Here is a 24,168-nt window from a genome sequence, read left to right on the forward strand (position 1 = left end):
TTGTATAGATTATAAGGCATTAAACTAGATTACTGTGAAGAATATGTATCCTCTGCCTCTCCTTCCCGAACTACTTGACCAAGTAAAGAATGCCTGAATCTATACAAAATTGGACCTACGGGGAGCTTACCATTTGGTAAGTGTGAAAAAAGGTGACAAATGGAAGACGGCATTCCGAACCAAATACAGACTTTTTGAGTACCAGGTCATGCCCTTTGGGTTATGCAACGCACCAGCAGCGTTCCAGTTCTTTATGAACGATGTACTCCACAAATTGTTGGACGTCTGTGTCCTAGTTTAAATTGACGACATCCTCATCTATTCAGCATCCAAGGAAGATCACATGGGCCATGTAAGAGCCATGCTGGAGAAACTCTGCAAACATTGGTTGTTTGCTTAATTGGAAAAAAGCTTCTTCCATGTCACGGAAGTAGAGCTCTTGGGCTTTATGCTTACCACATGAGGGGAGCACATGGACACTCGTAAGGTGGAAGCTATTCTTCAGTGGCCATCCCCGACATCAATCAAAGGAGTGCAGAGCGTACTCGGATTTGCCAATTTCTATCGGCGATTCATCCCAGGATTTTCCCAAATCGTTCATCCTATCGCTTCTTTATTAAAAAAAGAATAAGAAGTTTTGTGGTTTCCCGACGCTGAAAAAGCCTTCCTGGAATTGAAATCGGCTTTCACCTCCGCACCCGTCATTCGGCATCCCCGACCTGATCTGCCCTATGTAGTAGAGACTGATGCCTCCAGTGTGGCCATGGGGGCAGTGTTATCGCAAAAGGATCCGGACACGGGGCAGTTACATCCCATAGCATTTTGGTCATGTAAGTTTACAGCACCAGAAAAGAACTATGCCATAACCGACAAAGAATTGCTGGCGATCAAAGAGCTCTTATAACTTGGAGACACTACCTTCTAGGAGCTAGACATACTGTCACCGTTATCACGAGTCTCCGTAATCTGCAATATTTGAAAACTGCCAAGGCCCAATCTTCTCGTCAGCTTTGCTGGGCTCTTTTCTTCGCAGAGTATGATTTTGTGATCACGTACCGACCTGGAGTGCGTAACGGAAAGGCCAACGCTCTGTCGCGAATGGGAGAGGATAAAGACGCATTCATATCATCAGAACCAGTACCCATCATTCCAGAGGAGCGAATTCAAAATCAGATCGTATTAACCGCCTGCTGGAAAGATTTGAAGATCGACCCCCCCGCCCCCCAGTCTCTCATAGACCAAACCGCTCAAGAATGGTTAAACAAGGGGAACCAGTACTCCATCAAGGACAATTTACCCTATTTCCAGGGGAGACTATACATCAAAGACAAAGAAATTCAAAACAAGATTGCAAATTACCACGAGTCATTAGTGGAAGGACATCCCGGGATTACTAAAACACAAGCCAAAATCGGGAAGAATTATTGGTGGCCTACCTGGAGAAAGGACGTGGTCCAGTTTATTACAACCTGCGCAGTTTGTGCACAACAAAAATCCCAAAAGTCAAGTCCTGCAGGATTATTACGTCCACTGGCTATACCACCAGTCCCTTGGCATACATTATCCATACATATTTATTACAGATTTACCTCCCTGCGACGGCTTTAACACAATCTTAGTGGTGGTAGATTTATTCTCCAAGATCTCACTCTTCATTCCCCTCAGGGGACTTCCTACTGCTGGAACCCTGGCTACTGTATTCCTAGAACAAATAATCAAACTACATGGTTTCCCTTCAGTATTGATTTCTGATCGGGGAACGCAATTTGTCTCAGCATTCTGGAGGAGGAGTTGCAAGATAGCGCAGATAGATCTTTACCTCTCCACCAGTCACCATCCCCAAACCGATGGTCAAACTGAGAGGACTAATCCGACGCTAGAGCAATACCTGAGATGCATGCTGCAGCAGACCGAAGGATCCTGGAAAGACATTCTCTGGTTAACTGAATTTGCATACAATAACTCACTCCACACTAGTACTGGACAAACCCCATTCTATATCATGAATGGTCGGCATCCCCGGACGTCCTCCTTTGACCCGCTTGATGAACTAGAAATGCTGGTAATCACCTCTCTACGTAAAACTATTACGCAAACTCTTAAAGAAGCAACCAAGAATTTAACTAAAGCCAAGGAACAACAAAAGAGGTTTGCTGACAGGCATAGAAGGAAAGCCCCACATTACCAAATTGGGGATAGAGTATGGTTGGCTGCCAGAAATATACCATTAAAAGGACCTTGAGTCTTCCGTCCCAGATATCTCGTACCTTATCCTATCTAGGCCATCATCCACCCGGCCGCGGTAAAACTAGACCTACCTGCCAACATGCAAATTCATGCAGTGTTTCACGTTTCCCTTCTGAAGCCCGAGACTAGGTTCAAAAAGCCACCGGAACCAGAACTTATCGAAGGAGAACCGGAGTGCGAGGTCAAAGACATCCTGGATTCGAAAATGGTACAATCAAAGTTTTACTACTTAATCGATTGGGAGGGTTATGGACCTCAAGATTATACTTGGGAACCTGTGGAATTTGTCCATGCACCTCGACTAATCAGGCGGTTTCACCGTAACAATCCCACCAAACCTGGACCAGGAAGAGGGACGCTCGTGAGAGGGGCCTTGCAGGGGAGTGCTGTCATGGCCATTGGGCAAGGGCCCAGGCCTTCCTCACCCTCAGGGTCCAAATGGACCCAGTCCTGGCGCCTCTGGCGCCAGTCTCATAGAAAAGTGTGCTTTACACACTCTGTGCCTAAGGCACGTTCATCAGGGCCGGGCGTGGCCATAGAACATCATTGGGAGGCACGTGCAAGAATCCCTGGGAGGGGCAAGGTGGAGCCACAAGGCGGGGCCAGAGCCAGCCTATTTAAGGCCAGCCCAACCACATGCCCCCGCTTCGCGTTATTCTGCTTTGCAGCGTGACGCTTACCGCTGTTCCTCAGCTCGGTTCCTGTTACTCCACCTCTGAAGACCATTTTACCTGAAGCCTGCAACTTCATCGCGAAAGGTGCAACTTACCAGATTTCAGCCGCTCCATCGCTGAAGGCGCGTCTTACCTTATCCCAGCCTCCATCGCTAAAGGCGCACCATTCCTGATTCCAGCCGCTCCATCGCTGTGCGCGCACCCTACCTACTTTCCATCGCCGTCGCAGCCTTTCCTCACCCGATACGGACGTCCAGCGACACAGGAACTCCCCTTCTTTTCTTCATCTTTGCGGTATCTTCATCTGGGGTTGCAGAACGGCCTTCGAGCATCCAGACTCTGCTCCACGCCACCAGACCGATCCTGCAAGGGAAAAAGAACACAACAGGTTAGAAATCTTATAAATAACGAACACTTGACCGCTCCATACATGAGTTCAGAACTCAATTATAACGGCCAATTTACCTGTTGATTTGAGAGTTCCATCATCCTCAAGGGAATCCCCGGAAACACTCCACGATTCCGATCTACCATCTTCACACCTATTGGGATGAGAAGAGACATTGCAAGAATTATTATTTTACAATCAAGGCAAAAGACTCGCTGCCAAAGACATTATGATAAACAATAATCATAACAAAAGACTTGTCTTCCAAGTGGATTGGTCGCAGCCGGTCTGGATCGCCACTTCCTCGGGCCAGTGAAGCAACTAGGTCCACTCTATGTGCCCCTTCTGAAGGAAGCAGGACGGAGAGCTCAGCATTACAAAACGGGTGAGCTTGCATGGGAAACCTCTTGGGCACTACATTTTGGCACGAAAGGGGCAATACCAGCATCCAAAACAGCATACTCAGCAGCAGCTGGGGAAGATAGCTGATACAGGGGGAGCCAAGTCGAGGGAGGGCTCCAACTGTGCCCCAACGCCCCCGCAGAGACCAGGTGAGCATAACAGCATCATCGACTTTGAAATGCTATAGTGTTAGTCAAAGTTTGTACCCTCTGGTAATACTACAAACAACTCTGACTGCAGGTATAGGAAACCCAACCTTTGGTATAAGCTTGTACTTCAGTTTTGGTAGCGTGTTGAGCAGCCAGGCTTATCTCAAGAGGGGTCAATGTGAGCTGTAGTGGAGTTGCACAGAGATTTACAGTTATAAGTATTCAAATAAACTTACACCCAAGGTTTCTTTAATAAACAATTATTTATTTATCAGTTAGAATAAGCCTTCTTCACAAGGGAGCAATATAATAGTAACACTCAAATACACTTCATGAAATATACACTCTTAATTTGTAAATCAGTAGATACCCTTTTGGGATGGCCCACAGACTCTACCAACACCCTCAGGTGACTTCAATTGCTAGGGTGCTGGGTGCATTAATAGATCACTGTTGCATTTAGAATCATATAGTAATAAGTCAAAGGAAAAGATTATTATTATTATTATAGTAGTGCAGATGAAGAAAATGAGTATTCAAAAGAATTTAAGGTGTTGAAAATTAACTGATCCACTCAAGTCGTCTTTAGTGCAATTTGTATAGGTTGACCTAAAAAGTAGTAGATGGTGAAGTAGTCACTTTTTCAGAATGGAAGATTTGTTCTAAGATTTTGGTTGTTGCAATTGCCCATGACGTCTTCTCCCCACCAATCAAGCAGGCCCACCAGAGCTCTTATTCGTGGTTTCGTGTTGTGGCCAGATGTTCTATCAGATATGGAGTTCTGAAACTTCTTGTGCCCGGGCACGTCAAAAGGAGATGGTGTATTGATTCAATCTCATAAGGATTGCCAGAAAATCTACAACTGTTTGTCTTCGAACGGCCTCCGATCATTAATATTTTGTTTGAAGGGAGGAGATTGAATCGTGCTCTTAAGAGTATTACAAACTCTTCTGTTTGGATGTTTCTTCAAGAAGGGCTGGGTATCGTTAAAACTGCCAGCAGCGGGAGGTGTGAGGTAAGCTTGTATTTTGAAGCTTTGTCCAAGGTGAGGATCCAGTCAGTTTCATCCAGTTTCTTTTTTATTTCTGTAGGGTTTTGGATCAGTTCATCAGCTGAGTTTCCAATCGCCGCAAGTTTGTCTTTGCAGTCCTTGTCTCAACGATTGAGCATTTTGCAGCGTCCATTCCTGATCTCCTGATTATTTAGAACATACAAGAGACCACAAATATTCTTAAGCAGGCAAATACTTTTGGATCCCCCAGAAAGTCATTCAATACAATAGGCTAAGCCAAAGCCAATGGGCCAAAGTCTTATATAGGATGCAGCACTTCTGGTTGGTAAGTAGAAAGGTCTTTGCACAAGTTCTTAGGAGTCTTTGATGAAAAGAAGAATCAAATGTAGGGCCACAAGCTGATTAGACTTGTGAGTAGTAGAAGATGCAAGCAACTCCAAAGCAAGAGATAAGTTCTCTCAGAATTTACAGTACCTTTTGAAATGAAGAAAAGATGCAGCAGATGACTCCTGTTCCTGTGCAACTCTGCAGATCTCACTGTTCCTGGGCCTCAGTCGTGGGGACAAGAGGGAGGACGTCGGGGGACTCCCGCACTGGGAAGGTCAAAACTCGCAACCGGCAAACTTCACTTTCAGTGGCTGTTCGGTGTTTCAGCTCCTCGCGTTTACTGCAAATAGCAACGCCGTGGTTCCTGGATATTGAGATGGGCTTTCCTTGCTTCTGGGGTCTCGCACTCTGAGGGGGCTCCTGCTTCCTGAGAGTCCAGAAGATCTTCCTGGAGCTCTTGGCCAGCTTAAAAGCAACTCACACAATCTGGTGTTAATCTACCTAGCTATATGGTTTCCAGCAGCAACTCTGTGGAGATTGAACCAGCTCCTAGATGGATGTCCAGGTGGCTTACTTTGCAGTTGATTGGTCCCACCAACTCAAAGGGAGAAGTCGTCCTTGCAGGGGCTTTTCTGTCGATACGAATTTGGAGTTTCAGCACAGCAGGGCTTCACCAGGCAACCCAACAGTCCAGGAGATGCAGCAGGTGTCCTGTTCATAGTTCCTTCGTCCTGTGGTCGACTCTGCCTTCCAAGCCAAAAGACTTGCCTTTTATTCATTTCCCTCCCATTCATTCCAGCCTAGCTGACAGTCACCCAGAGTGCATTTGGGTCTCCTAAGAGACTAAGCACAGGGAGTTTTGGGTACCTCCCTCACTTCCTGCCTACCCCAGAAACGCTGGAGCCAAAGGCAGGCTTCACTCGTGAATCCCGCCAAAGGAAAAGCGAGCAATGGGACCAAACCTGGTTTGGCGCACAGAGTAAATCTCAAGAAGTACCTTTCCACAAAGGAATGGCAAAAAAAGACTGGGCCATTTTGACAAAACAATGTAAATGTACACACCATGGTAGTTGAAACAAAACCACTGCCACCAGCCATTCAATGAGAAAAGGGTAACATAAAAAATGTTACATGAGAATCTAGACCAAGGGGATACTAAGTAACCCCTCCGCCCCCCCCCCCCCCCCCCCAGCACACTATTGTAAGATAGTGTGCTGGGTCTAGAAAGTTACAATGGTAAGTAAAGTCAATTTCACTTTACTGCTCTTGGAAACAGTAGTTTATCCAAGAGAAGGTATTTAAACCTTTGGGAAATCTGAAAGACTTCCCTGTGCCACTGCACTGAGGGTGCTGTGACACAATGTAAAAGATGATGCCTATGGAGTTTTTGAGACTCGCGACCAAAAGAAACAGTATTAAAAATCACATTAAAATGCATGAGAGAGTGGGAAAAAGGGTCTCACTCTCTCCAGGTTAAAAAAATAAAGTACTCAAAATCCAGCAAAGTTGCTGGGGGTCTCTAAGGTGGAGGGAATTAGCACATTTCTGAGAATTCTCCCCAACGTACGGTCACAAGTGGAAGCGTTTCACTACATGGTGGTTGTAAAAGATTACCCCTTTTAGGGTCACAGCTCTACAGATTCCTCCATACTTGCTATCCTTGGCCAAGGCCGGACTTGCGCATGCCTCTATCAAGGAACATCTGGCGGCTATCTCCCGCTACACCAGATCTCCAGGAAGGTCTTTACTTTGGTCTCATTGACTTGTCAAGGAGTTCCTCAAAGGACTTTTTCGATCTTTCCTGCCGGTGAAGACTCCTGGCGTGGGAACTCAACGTGGTTCTGACGATGCGCATTTGGGGGCCCCCCTTTGAGCCTATGCATCGGGTCCCACTCAAGTTCCTCTAGTGGAAAACTGCTTTCCTTGTGGCCATCATCTCAGCAAGGAGGGTGGGTGAGATACAGGCCCTTTCCTGAAAACAGCCATACCTGACTGCCCACAAATCAAGGGTGGTGCTGCAGACACACCCCTCTTCCATGCCGAAGGTTCCGTCAGAATTCCACTTCTACGAACCTTTGATGTTGCCTGTTTTATTTCCCGAAAACCTTGTCACTGGCGGAAAGGGCCTTGCACTCGCTGGACGTTGCTCGTGCCCTTAAGTTCTATGTGGCACACACAAAGTTTTCGGAAGACTTCACAGCTGTTCGTGTACATTGGTCCTGTGACCCATGGAAAGGGCTTGTCCAAAGCTTCCATCTCGAGGTGGCTCTCCGGCTGCATCATGCACTGTAATCGTTTGGCGAACCGACCGCTGTCTGGCCGCCCGAGAGCCCACCCCACCAGAGCGATCACTGCGTGTGCCCCTGCTAGACATCTGCAGGGCTGCTACGTGGAGGTGCATGCATACCTTCAGGAAGTTCTACTGCGTCGACAGGAAATGCAGGGAGGAGTCCAGAGTCTTCCAAGCAGTGCTACTCAACCTGCTTCTGGTGAGTCTGTTCGAGAGGTAAGAGTTAATTACTTCTGTTGAGCCTTGCCACCTCCCATGGTTGTGTAATGTTGTACTGCAGTGTATTCGTTATTCATGAGCATGTGAATCCATGCCAGACCCCATGCTGGAGAAGGAACAAGTTACTTACCTGTAACTATTGTTCTCCAGCATGGGTCTGGCATGGATTCACGTGCAAACCCTCCCTTCGTCCCCTCTGTGGCTCTTCCTTGTCATACTGCCACTTTACGTGCTTTCCAAATCTGAAGATGGCTTAGAGGGAGGACCGTCATTGGATGGGGGCAGTATGACCCAGAGCACAGTGGTTGGTTTAAAGGAGAAATACAGTTTGTAGGTGAAAGTGAAACTGTTTCTTTTACCGAGGATTCCCAGCCTGATGACAGGGAATATTCATGAGCATGTGAATCCATGCCAGACAACAATAGTTACAGATAAGTAACTGTTTCCTTCTCTTCCATCTACCAGGGAACCACAATATAATAGCAGACTCGGATCTTGCCACGAATGGGAACTTCGGCAAGACCAGATTCTGTTTCCTCTCCAAGTGGGGACATCCAGAGATCGAACTATTGGCAACAGCAACCTACAAGAAATGCCCAATGCTAGCGACCAGGTTTCCTCAGACTGGGAGATGCTTTCTTGTTCCTGTGGGAAGCAATGCTACTCTGCACTGAGAACTTGAGGCACATGCGAAATCGCAGGGAAAACTGTACTTTAGTAGCAACAACATTGCAATACGATCCTTGTAGCTCCGGGCTGGCCAAGGCAAATTTGGTGCTCAGACTTGCTTCAACTGCCAGTGGGTCCTTACATCAGGTTGCCCACGCTCTCTGACCTTCTCTCCAAAGACTGAGGGACCTAGCATCTCTCAATTTGCTGGCCTGGCTCCTGCCGCCCTAGAGTTCGTAAACGTACCGCTACCTCCAGACTACTTTGGACATCTTGGTCATGGCCCAGGCACTGTTTACACTGTCTTGCTACAAGAGCAAATGGAAATGCTTCACTATCTGTTGTACAAGTCAGCGACTCGACCCACTGCACGTTCAGGCATCAGATGTCTTACCATACATCCTGTCTTTGGCCAATGCTCCTGTAGCACACTCTTCCATGAAGGTGCATTTAGCAGCTATTTCCAGCGATAAATATTCCTCATGTACTCCTTCTCACTGGTTGGTCAAATAATTACTCAAAGGATGGTTTCGCGCTTCCCTTCTGTTAGGGAGAATTCTCATTTCTGTGTTAATTTCCTTCAACCTTGGAAATCCCCCCCCCCCACCCCCCCAGCTCTTTTGCTGGACTCTAGGGCTTTTAAGTTTTTATCCTGGAGAGTGTGAGCCCTTTTTCTCACTCTCTCGTGTATTGTTGTTTTGAACTCTGTTCCTATGACTTTGGAGTCTGACATACTCCATAGGCATTAACTTTTGCATTGTTACACACAGCACCTTCAGTGCAGTGTCACATTGAAGTACTTTGGATTTCTCTAAAGGTTTAAATATCTTCTCTTGGATAAACTACTGTTTCCAAGAGCAGTAAAGTGAAATTGGCTTTACTTACCTTGTGTTACTTTGTAGACCCAGCACACACCATCTTATGTGCGGTGCTGGAGGGGTTACTTAGTATCCCCTTTGTTTACTTTCTCATGTAACATTTTTATGTTCCCCTTTCTACAATTAATGGCTGGTGGCAGTGGTTTATTATTTCCTACCATTGTGCGTTTTCACCGCAGGCTGAATCCCCAGCTGCAGTATGGCACTCAGGGGGCCCATTTTGTCAAAATGGCCCTGGTCTTCTTTTTTCGTCATTTCTTGTTGGAAAGGTCCTTCTTGAGATTTACTCTGCGCACCAAACCAGGTTTGGTCCCTTTGTTCATTTTGTCTTTGGTTGGGTTCACTGCCTCCAGCGTGTCTGGCAGGGCAGGAAACGAGGGAGATCCCTGAAACTCCCTGTGCTTAGTCTCCTTGGTTACAGGAATGCACCCAAAGGTGATTGGCTGGCTGGCTGTCCTTGCCAGGACAGCCACCCTGCGAATGAATGGAGGAAACTTGCATAAAAGGCAAGGCCTTTTACAAGGAAGGTAGAGCCGACCATTGGACGAAGGAACCACAGAAGAAACTGGAAGAGAAGCTTGCTGCACCCTACTGGACCGTTGGTTTGCCCGGTGAAGCCATGCTGCAGTGCTGACGCTCAGAATTTCTAATGGACTAGAGAAGCCCGGAAAGGACGACTTCTCTCCTTGGGTTGGTGGGACCAATCAACCCCAAGACAAACTTGCCTGGCACCCCTCTCTCTGCTGGATGTACTGCTTTGCTGCTGCAAGAACAGAGTGCCAGGGGACAGGAACATCAGGACGAATGCATCGCCTTTAAGCCAGACCCAAGCTCCAGGAAGATCCTCCGGACTCCCTCGAAGCAGGACTGCCCAAGCCTGAGCCACCTCAACAGAGTGCTGGACCCCAGAAGCAAAGGAGCCCATAAGGTGTCCAAGAACTGCGGTGGTGCTATTTACGAATAGCTGAAACCGCAAAGTGCAGCTGATCTGAAGTGTGCCCATTGCTGCCGCCGACCTTCAAACCGGTGCAGGAGTACACAGCAAGACGTCCTCCCTTTTATCCTCACGACTGAGGCCTAGGAACACCAGTATCTGCAGGACTACAACAGGAACAGAAGCCAGCTGGACCTTGTTATTCAGACTCAAGGTACTGTGTCCTCGACGTGTGAAGGATCTTGGGTACACTACACAGCACATTAGGGATAGTGTTACAAGCACACCCATGTCGACGTCCCTTTTTGATCCTCGAAAGACAAGATGCAGTACTCTGTGATTACTACTAGATGTCGGACTATATGCACAGCATGTGAATCTAAGCAGATATAATCATCAAAAATGCTATTACAGTAAGTAATGCATGTCGTACTTGCCTCTTGTTGTGTGTAGCTTGCTTGCGCTTGCATTTTGTAGTTTCTTGCAGCTTTATTTCATAACTCTTACAGCTTGTGGCCCAACAGTGATTTCTGATGTACCAACTCTCTTTTAACATTGTGCAAGACTTTTGTGCTATCTTCGAGAAGTGCCTCATATCCCCTAGACTTTGCTCAATTGACATTGGCTGTCCTGGCTCCCTACTGAGTCTTCTGAAACTTTGACTTTGTGTTCATCTGTCCCTAAAAGGGTTATACATTGTACATAAGTTACTTGTATTGCTGGGAAAGGGCTAACCTATAGTTGATTGAGGGATTGTGAAAGTGCTTACCTGTTCAGGAGAACTTGTTAACATTTGTTTCCTTCCGTAACCTCTTTCCTTTTTGACCATATCTCCAGTATTGCATTTAGTGTCACAGTGATATATCAATGTCCACAGTGTCCTAGATATGGAAGTCCCCTGAGGGGCTAGGAAGTGTCTGGGTGTCATCCCAAAAGGGTATCTACTTACTTAACTGAAACTGAAGGAGTGTATTTTTTAAGTGTATTTGAAAGAAAGCTTACTTAAAAACTGACTTTCTTGAGCGACCCCTACCCTGTACTTGTGATGTGTCTTTGAGAGATAATGTGTTGGTCCCTGCTGGTGTTATAACTTCTTGAACCATGGTGTGGTAAAGGGAGGGGGGAGGGGGGACTGAAAGGGAGGAGGGGATTAATGGCTGTGATTGTTCTTGTTCATTCATCCTGTTGGTTGAATCATTGGATTGTTTTAATACAAATCGAATTTTTAAAAAAAAAACGGACAGTTAAATAAATAATTTTAATAAGAAACCTTGAGTATAAGTGTTATTTGATTACATGTCACTGTAAATACCTATGTTGCATCTCTAAAGCTCACATTGACCCCTCTTGAGATAAGCCTGGCTGCTCAGTCACTATACCAACTTGTGTAGTACAGGCCTATACCAAAGGTTGGGTTCCCTATTGCCAAGAGGACAAGGCTTCTGTAGTCTCCCTCAGGGTTACTACATACAATCTTGCCTAACACCTTCTAGCAGATCTCCAGCCTGGGAAATCAATGTTCTCTCGAAACAATGGGCCTGCATTTTAAGCCTCTGCACAGAGCCTCCTTAATGTTTCTCTCCTGGAAAACTACATTCCTAATTTCCATTACTTCTGCCAGACAGGTAGGCAAACTACAGGCTCTTTCCTGCAATCCTTCCTACTTGACTATCAGTCTAAGGTGGTCCTTCGAGAAAACCCTTCCTTCATGCCAAAGGTTCCTTCTTCATACCACCTTAATGAACCCTTGATCTTGCTGATGTTCTTTGGTTTTCCCTCGTCTCCTTCGGAACAATCCTTGCATTCCCTGCATGTAGCCCGAGCCCTCAAGTTCTATGTGGCTCGCACTAAGGAATTCTGCAAGTCATCACAATTGTTTGTAGATTTCTGACCTTTCGGCAGGGGTAACACCTTTTCTCTTCCCTTACAAGATGGCTATCGGTGTGTATTTTACACTGTCATTGTATGGCCCACAGGCCCCGTCCATGCAGACAAAGTGCACACTTGACAATGGCTGTGGCTTCTACTGCAGCGTTCTTGTCCGATGTCCTGCTCGACAACTGCAGGGCAGCCATGTTGAGATCTTTCCATACCTTCATAAGGTTCTACTGCATCGATCGGGATTCCAGGGAGGAGTCTCGGGTCAGCCAGGCAGTGTTTGTTCCGGAGGTGAGCTGGTTACTTCTGTTGAGCTCTGCCTCTGCCCGTTTTGGTTGTGTATATATGCAATGCTTTATAATCTCATTCAAAAATGCAAATCTATGAACAATCCAATGCTGGAGAAGGAATTGGTTACTTACCTATAACTCCTGTTCTCCAGCATGGTTATCTTTCATAGTTTCACATGCGGCCCTCCCTCAACCCCTCTTATGGCACTTCTTGGCTCATACTGCCACATATCTTGCGCTGCCAAATCTGAAGATGGCCTCCAGGGGTGGAGCTAAGGGGACCTTTCTAATTGGCTGTGGGCAATATGCCCCAAAATGACTCTACTAGAGCAAGTGACAAGCAGATTAAAAATGTAAAGGTAAAGTGCTTTAATGTTACTGAATGATTTCCAGCCGGGCAAGGAATATTTAAACAAATAGCACTTGAATCTAAGAAACATACCAATGCTGGACAACAGGAGTTACAGGTAAGTAACCTATTCCTTATTTATGGAAGTTAAAGGGAAAGCAATGCATTTTGGCACAAAAATGCTTACACAAGTTTTAACATTGATTTACAGAGCGGAGGAACAGTGCCCTTCACAATGCGTGCGAGGATGTGGATATAAAACCAGATGGTACATCGCAGCATGATATAGGTAGTGTGTAGTGGGGGAAGTGCTAAGTTTAGGATGATGGGGTGAGGGATAAGTGCCATGGTGTTGTGGAGAGGACAACTGGGAGATGTGGTGGCATAGAATGCTATGAAAGTGGTTCTTCAGAAAGGAGGAGCGCTAGGAGTTTGGATTTAAATAGTTGAGTAGTGCAGATAGGGAGAGGACGATCATTGTATAGTGAGAGCTGAAACGCGAGGAAGTGCAAGTGCACAAGAGCTGGCAAGAAGGTTAGCCAAGAATGATTGTATGTAGCGAGGAGGCGAGTAGGCAGTGAGATGGGCCGATCAGTTAGGGTGGGGTAAGTCCGTGTATAGTTTTGAAATGATGAGAATGAATATATACTTTGCCCTCTCTGTGTCTGATAGATAAGCAGCCTAACTGATGACAGGCTGTGAAGGTTGGAGAGTGTACAGATGACAAAGTTGAGGGGGTCAAAAAGTGTAGTTGGGAAGACCATAGAAGAGACTGGCAAAGTAGTCAGACCAAGAGAGTACTAAAGAGGAGAATTAGGTGCGTAGCAGTGTTGAAGTCTTATTTGTTTGAAGTTGAAGACATGAAGCATGGCCACAGTGGCAGATTTGGAGATTAAGAGTGAGAAGTTGTGAAATGGGCCGAAGACAACACCATGGTTTCGAGCAAACGCAGAGTAGGGAAGGTGGTCAGGAAAGAATAGAAGAGGGTGAGAGGAAGAGGGAGCCTGTTTGAATGGCAAGTAGAGAACTTCAATCTTAGTAGAATTGAGCATAAGCGAGTCAGATGCCATCCAATATTTGACGGCAGAGAGACAGACATTTTTTTTACCTTAGCTTGTCAGATAAGGAGCTGAAGATCTGATTGTCATTGAAGAAGAGTGGATAGGAAAAGCCATATGAGTAGATCAATGTGCCAAGAGCAGAGTTACAGAGAGTGAATATAAGTGGACTCAGGACTGACCATTATGGCACCCCAACAGTAAGGGTGGGTGAGTGGGGAGGAAAGGCTGTTTCAGGACACGTGGTAGTGTCTGGGGTGAAATATGAAGCAAATGAAGCGAGAGCTATTTCTCTGATACCTACGAGAGATGGTGTTGAGAGAATGTCAGAATCTTTGACTGTATCAAAGGCATCCAAGAGGTCCAGAAGAATATGAAAAGATTAATGATTAGCAAGGCGAGCAGAAGAGATGTTGGTTTTGACATTGAGGAGAGCTGACCAAGTAGAGCCAAGAGGTCAGAAGCTAGATTGGTGAGGATCGTGGAAGTTGTGTGCGTCAAGGAACACAGTTCAAAACTACACAATCTAGGATTTTGGAATAGAGGAAGAAAAGTCCAGACAAAAGTTGGCAAGACAGTTAAGATTTAGGCAAGGTTTCTTAAGGATAGGAAGGCAGTAGCTGACTGGAGCAACACTGGGAGCTATGAGTTTCTCAATGTGCAGGGGTAAGAGGGTATATGGGGGGGGAGGCACATGAAGGGTTGGCCCTTAGGAGAAGGGAAAGAATCTCATCCGGGTTAGTGGGGGCAAAGGAAGACCTTGTCGCAGGAGAGGCAGGGTAGAGGTGTTAGAGACAAGTGAGCAGGTGGGAGGGGCTAGAAAGTAATTTGCGAGGGTATTTTGATTAATGTTTAAAGAAAAGTAAAGCGCGTTGGCACAAAGAGGAGATGGAGGAAGGTTTAGGAGGTGAGAGAACTGAGTTGAGCGATTTATTTTGGAGGCAAACTGAGCCGAGAGCAGAGGAGTAGTTTTGAAGAGCAGTAGCGGGTAGAATAGGAGACCGAGGAGTGTCTCGATCTTTGCCAAGTGCAAAGTTTTTTTCTCATTGTTATTTTCAGGGAGTGGATGGTAGGTGTAATCCAAGGCTGTCAAGACGAGGGTTCAGGAGTGAATGTGGGAAGTGAGAGGAGAAGGGAGCATTAAGAATGTTAAAGTTGGAGAAGGCTTCATCAGTGGATGGAACACTCAATTTTGCATTGGAAGAGAGAGAGTGGTGTAGGTCAGAGAGGTAGATGGGGAATTTTGACTAGGGAAACTTGCCCTTGGTAATGGAATTGGTAGAGGAAGAGGGGTGGAAGTAGGAGTGGAGATTGAGGCAAAGACGATGGAATGATGAAGGGAAAAGGAGCAGTGGTGAAATTAGATGTGGAGAGATAAGGAGACGAGAGTAAGGTCAACAGTTACCATTTGAATGGGTGTGCAGAGAGTGGCCAGAGGAGAGTGAGTGGGTAAGGAGTGGAGAGCTAAAGTCCATGGATGGGAGGGGAGGTTAAATTCACCAGTGACATTGAGGTGATGATGGGGAGGGACTCGATCAGTTTGGAGAGGCAGTCTATAAACTGACCAGCGGGACCAGGTGACCGATATATGAATGCCAGGAGGGGCAATGATTGTGGAGATGGTGTTTCTAAAGGGGGAGAAATTGCGGTAGATGGGAGACTAGGAGAGATGGGAAGTTTGGGAGGTGAGCACAGTTTTATACCACCACCCCTGCCGTTGGGCAGGGAGAGTGGGTGAAGATGTTGGCAGGGATTTGAAGGGCAGCAGGGATTGCAGAGTCTGAATGGGATATCCAGATTTCTGTAATGGTAATGAGGTCAAGAGAGGGAGAATGGGCAATGTCCAAGATAAAGAAAGTCCTGTTGCAGACAGAATGTGTATTCCAAAGAGCAATTTAAAGGGAGTGAGATGTAGAAGCATGGTGATGTTGAGTCTTTGAAGTAGCGAGGCGCTGGGGGGTAGTTAGGGTTGTAGGTTTTGTGAATGGATTAAGTAATCTAGAAGAGGGGAGAGGTTGAGGAAAAGAGATGATGGGGATGGGAAGAGAGTTGAAATAGTTTGGAGCAGAGGAGAATGAAGAAAGAAGTAGAAGAGAAATGCATAAATAGATAGTAAGAGCGGTGCATGGTGAGAGCTGGGCTGAACAGTGATGTAGCTGGTACTTGCAAGCAAGTAGCAGGACACAGCAAAGCGGTTGCATGCTACGGTCATTGGCAGATATGATGCTCTCTTCCAGACAGTGAGAGAAACAGAGCCTTTGCAGAAGTTCTTGCTTTCCAATTCGAAACATTTGAATCTGAACCTGATGAGCTAAGCATTTGGCAAAGTTTCAAATGAGTTGGGAAGCCCACCAGATATGAGGCTGAACATTACTCTCTCCATTACCTTGCTAGTTAAGTGTATCCATACCATTTTGATTCTCATTATAAATCTTAAGCCTAGGATAGCCCAAGGAGGCCCCTAGGGTCTTTCACACAATCAACTGAAGGCCAATGTCCTAAACCAGAGATAGCTTTGCTTCTAGCTTCTGACCCAGATGAAGAGGAGCAGAAGGGGGAGAGTGAGCCTCACTCAGAGCTTCTACAGACTCATCTGACGGGTGTCGTTTTAGAAGGTGTGAACATCTTTATTGCAGCAACAAGGGGAGTGCAAAGATCTAAGTCAAGTCGGTTTGCCCCTCTGTTTTCACTAACACCAGGCTTGACCCCTTGGGGTCAGCATGACATTGACACTGGTGGTAGTGTCCCTGTGAAAAGTGGGGACTACAGAATGTCAGATCATGTGATGAATCACATTAAAGAAGAGGTCAACAAGATGGTTGACCTTGGAGTTATTGAACATTTCACAAGTCCATGGGGTAGCCCAGTTGTGTTAGTACCAAGAGCAGGGACCAAAGAACTAAGATTCTCATGCCCATCCTTTTCCAAGAACTGATGAACCGGTGGATAAGCAGAGTTCCTCCTTAAATTTGACTTGACAAGTGGCTATTGGCAAATTGCCAGGACTGACCATGCCAAGGAGAAAGTAGCCTTTTCTACTCCATAAGGCTTGTACTCATTTAAGGTCATGCCTTTTGGAATGAAAAATACATCTGCCACTTTTCAAAGAATGGTAAATCATGTTCTGAATGGGTTAGAGAACCTCTGCATGGCATACATGGATGACATAGCAGTGTTCAGCCCTACCTGGGAAGAACATCTTATTTATCTTGAACAAGTGTTGCAGGCTATTCATCAGACCATACCCACAATACGTTGCAAGCAAATCCAATTGAATGCCTCATGATGATATTATGTGCAGTTTAAGAAAATGTCAAATCTGCATGAGCACAATTACTATGACGTGCATACAAGATTGTTTGCAACATACCCCACCTTTCAATTGTTGATCAGGTTTCGACAAGTGCTCAGTGAATCCATTTTTGTATAGTGTCTGAATTTCTTGACAACCACATCAGTGAGTTTTTTCCCCAAAGGTATTAAACAGTTTCTGCATTGTCTCTGTGCAGTGTTGACAAATGAATAGCCACAGCTAAACATATTGTTTATCCTCGGCATGCAAAGCTTTTTTGTGCATCAACGTTTTTCTCTCTGCGCGGGAGTACTTTTGGTAGGTGCTATGGGATATCTTGAGGTATTGTACTGGTTGATGAGCTCTCCTCATAATCGCATATAACAGAGTTGTAAGATGCTTCTTTTACACTGATTTGTAAAGAACTGGGGTGGTTGGGAAGGGGAAATTTCCTTCCAAACTCTTCAGAGATGGTATCTCACTAACTACGCATGCTCACAAAGTGGCTTACATCGTTATTCAGTTGCGCACATGGAAAATAATGTGCACACGAAGGCTAATCATTTCCCACTTACGGAAAAATAATTAGAGGGAACATTGATTAGGACTCCCAAAATGTATCCCCAGTGGGTGCCATACTTTTGGAGTTGAAACTGCAATCTTGATCACTGGTTACTACCAGGAAGGTTATGATATTGCAAAAAATTAGACCTACCTAATGGCTCCCTGTATGTGATCCTAATAGAAATTATCCAAAGATAATCTTTAGTGGTTTTGAACACCTTTAGAAATGAATGTAAAGAATATTTAAGGGAGGCAGGTTGCAATTAAGATCTGTTGGAGAAAAACCCTGTCGGCGTAAATATACGTGAACTTGACTGGGTTAAACAGTGTGACTTAATAACTACATAAGTTTCTTGGAAAGAGTATGTTAGCACTGGAAATTAATGATAACTTGCCTAGTTACCTAGTGCTTTCCAAATCACATTTATCACCTAGTGTTTGAGGTTTCGATTAAACCAATTGCACTCCTTGGATACCTGGGGCCCGTGAAAAGGTTTGTCAAGGTAAACGAGAGGTTGTTGCCTCTGTAGAATTCAAGGAATCTAGGAAACATTTCATTTTGGAGTGTGTACATGCTTGTGACTTGTTCCATCAATGTGTTTGCAAGATTTGTCTGAGTAAATCCTTGTCAATTAATGTTTTAACTCCAATAAAATTATGGCTACAGTTGCCGATGGGAAACCAAATAACATAAGCATTGCACTTAGACACTTTATTTAAAAAAATGTTTGAGGCATGGGGAGAAAGTTGGCCATTTGGATAACCAGTTGGATGATCTGTTATTTTCTCTGAATATGAATTTCGTGCTAGAGTAGGAGGCTGTTTAAATTTTAAAGGGGTTTATTGACTTTTGGGAGATCATTGAATGTGTTTGTAGTGGTAGTGATTGTTGGTGTTTTTTGGTGTTTTGAAGTTTTTTAATGAGATGTATAGTGATTATATTCTTGTATAAAGGATTTAATGAACATATATACAATTAATTAAAAAAAGTGTTGTTGTAAAGGCTTTGTAGAAGGCAATAAAACAAGAAAAAAAAATAGCACGACTGGCCCCAGCATGTTCATGAAATGTTGTTTCAAACAAACGTATGCAATATTTATAATAGCAATATTATTTATAAGAAGAGTAAGTGAACTAGCACACCTGTCAGTGAAGGAACCTTTTATTAGTGTATACACGGTTATACTTAGATAGCACCCACCTATCTCACCTAAAGTTTCATTTACATCCAAGCATTGGCCTTTTGTTTTTTTCAAAGCCAGAATCTGAGGCACATAAAACAGAAGGCATATTAGATGCTAGAAGTGCTGTTATATAAGGTGAAAAAAGTATTAAGATGAGTCAATTGTTTAACCTACGGCCATCAAAGGATTGACTAGATTATGCCCAAGGGTACATTTCTAGATGGTTATTAAGATTCTTTTATATACTGTAATATCCAGCGATCAGAATACTCCTCAATAGCTCAGAGCCCACTCTATAAGAATAACAGGTGCTACAGTGTCATACATGTCACATGTACTCTGCACAATCTATTCAGGGCCACTACATGGAGCTCAACTTGTGCATTTATCACAGTTCTATCACCATGCAATAACAGCATTCTAACTGATTTGCATTAGGCACTTGCGTGCCTGGGGACCTTGCAAATGGCAGATATTTCCATCCTTGCCCCTAGGGGTTCCTTCATTTGCATGGAGCTGAAGTAGGTGTGATGTAGAAAACGTGTATGCGCATGAATGGTCCTGCGCACAATTGGCTGCACTCTAGATTGATCCAGCAATTTTGGTTTTATTTCATGATTAGTATTTAGTAGCAGGATCAACCTTACCATTGGGATTCCCTGTCGACTTTAACTGTTTATAATTTGTAACCTTAACTTAAAATTGGGGATAGGATGCTCTTGTGATGTGCTTGGAGTTGTGCTATGGGATTGTTAACTTTGAGCTATGTGGATGTATATGCTGGATTTTCTATAGCACGAAGTACATGCTGAAGCAACGGAGGGATGTACAACAAGAGAATATAGTCACAGGGTATGATAATATAGATACAGTTAGAAAGATAGACTATTACGGGTAAATGGGGAAGGTCGTACAAAGATTACATATCAAGGGTTACAGGCTGCAGATACAGATGTGGGAGAGAAAAGGCGTACCCATTCTGGTTTACTTTTTTGATCGGGTTGGTAGCTGTGCTTCTGCTGAACTATATTCATGAGTTTAACACCTTCTGGCCACCCTTGCTGCACGGCTGTGTTACTCGCTCTATCCTTATGCTATAAGGGATGCTGCCACATCTGTCCACATGTTTGGTTCCGAGTGCCAGGGCTTGTGCTCTTAACTATGGATGTATGGTTCAGAAAGGTTCTGATGAAGTCTGCAGTATTTTAATGTTTATTCACAATATATGTGGTCTAGCAATTCTGACTCTGAGATTTACCTCCCTTCTAGGTGTCTCCAGTGCTGAGGGGGTTCTTGGACAGAATGCTCGTAAGAGACCCCAGCCAAAGAGCAACTGCAAATGAACTTCTCAAGCACCCATTTTTGAGCAAGGCTGGTCCCCCATCCAGCATTGTACCTCTCATGAGACAGAACAGGATGAGATGAGTGATCTTGTACTAAAAACAAACATCTCCGGAGAAGAAGGACCATGCTGTGGAACTGATGACTGTATTGTCACCTGACTGTATGCCGCAAGTGGACATCTCTGCTGAAATCGTCCAGGTGTACCTGTTATCCTGCCGAGAGGGTATCCCTGTTATAAGATCCTATAGATGCACCTGCTATTTTCTGAGATCCTGGTGCCCTCCAGTTGTTATGCAGGCATGCTTCAGTCCCTGCTGTGGATTATTTTAGCATTCCTGCTGACTAGTTGGGGCCATACTGATGTCCCATCTGTCCTTGTCTCGTCAGGCATTCCTATTATTTTGCCTGGATGGTGCAGGTCTATGCGCTAGGGCCCACTATGCATCTCTCCACTTTTATTGGAGGTCATGTGCAAATATCTACAGTTAATACTGACTGCTGCTGTTTTTCTGAAACCATTTGGTAGTGGAACCAATTTAATATGGAGATGATTTCATGCATAGGTTCCAAGAAGCGGTTGATGCTGTCCGATGCGTTGGGCTGACTGTCCCTTTGGAATCCCAACTATGACTGTGCTGCCTCTTATGTGGGGCAAGAACAATCCTGCTGAACCTGTTTTGTCGGTTATTTTTAATAATTGCTTTGACGTTTTTGCAATAGACTTGTGTTTTTACACTAAGATAGCGTTGTGCTATCTGCTAACACTGGAACTTTATACTTTCACCATGGTGCTGCGATCTTGCACTAAGTGGCTCCCTTTTGGTGAAAGAAAGTACCCTAGTGCATCTGGGGGCTGACGGAAGCCAGACTGTATGTAGACTGCAGTGATGGCACACGATTTAATCCTTTGATATTATATGCATTTTCTTTTTTTTTTTTTTTTTTAATGATGAACTAGTTCCAGATATATATGTTGAATAAGAGCATGTAAGAGATTGTGGATGAATACTAAAGGATTATGTAAGATGCTTGGGATTGAGCTTGAGATCATGGTGCGCAGTTGACAGTGAGGCATATCTGTTAATGAATCCCTCCCCTTGTGTACTGCAAATGATCAGCATTGGACTCCCTATTCTTAGCTGTAATTCTCTCTCGTGCCCTGTGAAAAAGAGCTATCAAAGGTGGTTACCTCCAGTGCCCTTTGTAGTAGAGTGGGTACCCTACCCTTTCTTAGCTGTAGTTCCCCTTGGTATGCTATATAGTAGTGAAGTTGCATATATTGATCCAAAGTTCTCTTTGGTGAACTGTGAAGGAGAGTTGAGTGAACTATGAAAGAGAAGGTTGGGACTGCCTGTTTGTAGCTGCAGTTCTATCTGCTTCACTGTGAAGGAGATGTTGTTAGGCTCCATTGACCTAGCAATAATTCCTTTGAGTTCACTGTGAAAGAGATTGGACATGTGGGGGCGGGACTTGGGCTTCCATATCAGCAATGATTACTGTTGGTGCACTTTGATGGTAAAGATGTTTTTACCAGCAATGGTTGCCTCTACTGCACTGTATAAGCGGGGGCTCTCCTCTTAGCAATTGTTCCCTCAGGTACATTATATGAAGAAGAGGGGATTGGCTCCTCAGTGATAGTTCTGCCTGATGCACTGGTGCATGGAGTTTTTAGGTGGCTCCGTGGGGAATCCCTCTGGTTTACTGTGAGGTAAAGAGCTTGTTTGAGCTGGGTTTCTCTCAGGGGCACTATTTTTGAGGTACACTTGACCTTCCACATGCTCATCACTGGTTTCCTCTGATGCATTGTAATGGATAGAGGCTTGGTTGTACTGTGAACCTGACCTTGATCCCCATTTCCATATGCTCAAGTTGGCAACCTGTTGAATATCATCTTCAGATTGCTAGCCGTCTTTATCCAATGTAGGTTGAAGGCAAAGGGTGACTTTGAATGCACAAGGCAATTCTGATTTGATGTTGCCCTTGTATGCTCATGGCCCTGGTTAGCATTTTCTGGCAAGGTTCCCTTCTAGTAGTTTTCTCATGTTTTATTATTTAATATCCTCAGCTGGGAAGATTTCCCATCACCAACTGGAAGAGAACAAGAACCTCAAGATTAAGAAATAATCAAATTTAGTACTCTGGAGCTAAATATGTAATTCCCACCATTGCCATACACATTCACCTTCATGTCGACTGATCAGGCATGATTTCTCAATAGATAACATCCTACCCAGAGACCATGCAAGTCGATGATTCACAGAGCTATTGCAAGGTTTTACAACAGTGCGGCCATCTACCCTTGCCTCCCTGAATTACCACAATGTCTCTTCATAGTTCAAGACTGTTACAGTGCAGCCGTAAACACCTGTTGTTGAAACGGGCCTTAAGTTGTAGTGCTGTACTTATCGTCTCTGAGGGACACCACAAAGTCTTGTTCAAGCACAGTACTCTGTTGCCTGTAGCCACTACAGTGCCTCCTTGTAGTGCATGGCTAATTTCTGCCTGTAATTGGCATAGGTTCTTTTGCAGTACTTATTAATACAGGGGAGCTGGTAGCAGCTTTGTTACAATGCAACATCTGTTGCCTACTGAAAGCTGCTCTTGGCTTTGAAGTACCGATGACCTTATGGAACTGGTGCGAAGCTTTGTTACAGTTGGAACCCCATTCATTGTGGCAAAAAAATGGTACAAGGTCCCACAAAGCGCTATACCCGCACACATCTTTGACTCAAAGCTGTAATGCAGCTGTTTACTGTAGTTTGTAAAACACTTTTCTGTTATTTGGTGTTATAGACCATAGATGTGCTTGCATTCCGCAGTCAAGTACCCCCTTTTTGTATTTGTGTAGGAAATTGAGAGATTGCTCTATGAACTGGTCAAATACTGTATCGAAAAAAATAACAAGGAGCTGTGGCTACTAGACCCCTTGCAACGTAAATATTCAGAGTACTTTAGGACTTCAGCTAAGGAACTTCTGCTGCAAATTCATCTTCCTGCAATTGGTACCTGACCTGGCTGCAGATCCCTAGGTCTTCTTGGACAATGCACCACGTCTCACTGAAATGGCATGGGAAAGCCCTAGAGGTGGGTGCTGGTCCTGGTGGTCTGCAGCTCTCCTGTGACTACTAGTTTTCTTACTTTAAGAAGAATATATATAAATATATATTTATAAAGCGTAACTTTGTAACACTACACAGTATTCAGGATTTTGTTTTTGAGAAATTTTTGCTGTAACACTAATGATCTTAGCAGAGATTCTTCCATTCACCATACTGAATTGTACATAGGAAATGAACATTTTCAGATTTTTGGGGAAAGATCTAAATAGTGCAAATGCTAGTTTTACAATTACAGTTTTTGAAAAGAATGGTTTGTTTTTGTGTTTTATTGTCTGCCTAAAACATTTGTGTGGTGAAGGATAAAGAAGAAAAAGGAGCGCCTAAAAGTGGCAGAACAACTTTGTGGCGTACCCTGATCCTTTATAGACCATATACTAAATGTTTTCACCACAGAATCAAGAATGCACATGTAGTTATTGTCATGGCCGGTGGATCAATAGACAACCAAATCAAGAAGTGTGGCCACAAGGGTTTATTAAGGACAAAGTACTATGTGATAACTGAGGTCATGGGGTGGGTGTTCACACACGTACACGTACACGTACAAAAAAGCAAGTTGTTTTAGGAATGTGGTCCTCAGTCTTCCATGGCTTTGGTAAATCTGCCCTCTTGGTAGGAAACATGAATAAAGCATAAGGTCTTTCTTGGCTTAGTTGGTGGTTCTAGAGGATATTGCCTGGCTTCTCCTGGACTGATGCAAAAAACCTGGTACCACCACCCCAGGTGCCTTGGATCATCTTGACTGGGGAAGGCATCACATTGAACCCTGGAATTTGTCCTTCCAGTTTAGAAGCTGTCTAAAATGCTTTTTCCAGGTCAACTGCCTACAAGCTCTTTCCCCTACTGTATGATATGATGTGTGATCAACCTTCCTTCCTCACTTGCTACCTTCTTCTTCGCC

General features: G+C 44.6%; 1 protein-coding gene across 2 annotated transcripts in view; it reads left to right on the forward strand.

The window, feature by feature from the left end:
• PAK4 (p21 (RAC1) activated kinase 4) overlaps nt 1–23,515 on the forward strand; it is a 401,050-nt gene extending 377,535 nt beyond the window's left edge. For both annotated transcript variants that reach the window (XM_069644235.1, XM_069644236.1), the window contains one exon: nt 20,074–23,515. In XM_069644235.1, the coding sequence (XP_069500336.1) occupies nt 20,074–20,229 (156 nt within the window). In that variant the 3' untranslated portion in view covers nt 20,230–23,515. The remainder of the gene's footprint in view (nt 1–20,073) is intronic.
• Nucleotides 23,516–24,168: the final 653 nt, after the last annotated feature.

The sequence above is a fragment of the Ambystoma mexicanum genome, chromosome 2p, assembly GCF_040938575.1.
Source record: "Ambystoma mexicanum isolate Mex_15411 chromosome 2p, UKY_AmexF1_1, whole genome shotgun sequence".
Lineage (NCBI taxonomy): Eukaryota > Metazoa > Chordata > Amphibia > Caudata > Ambystomatidae > Ambystoma > Ambystoma mexicanum.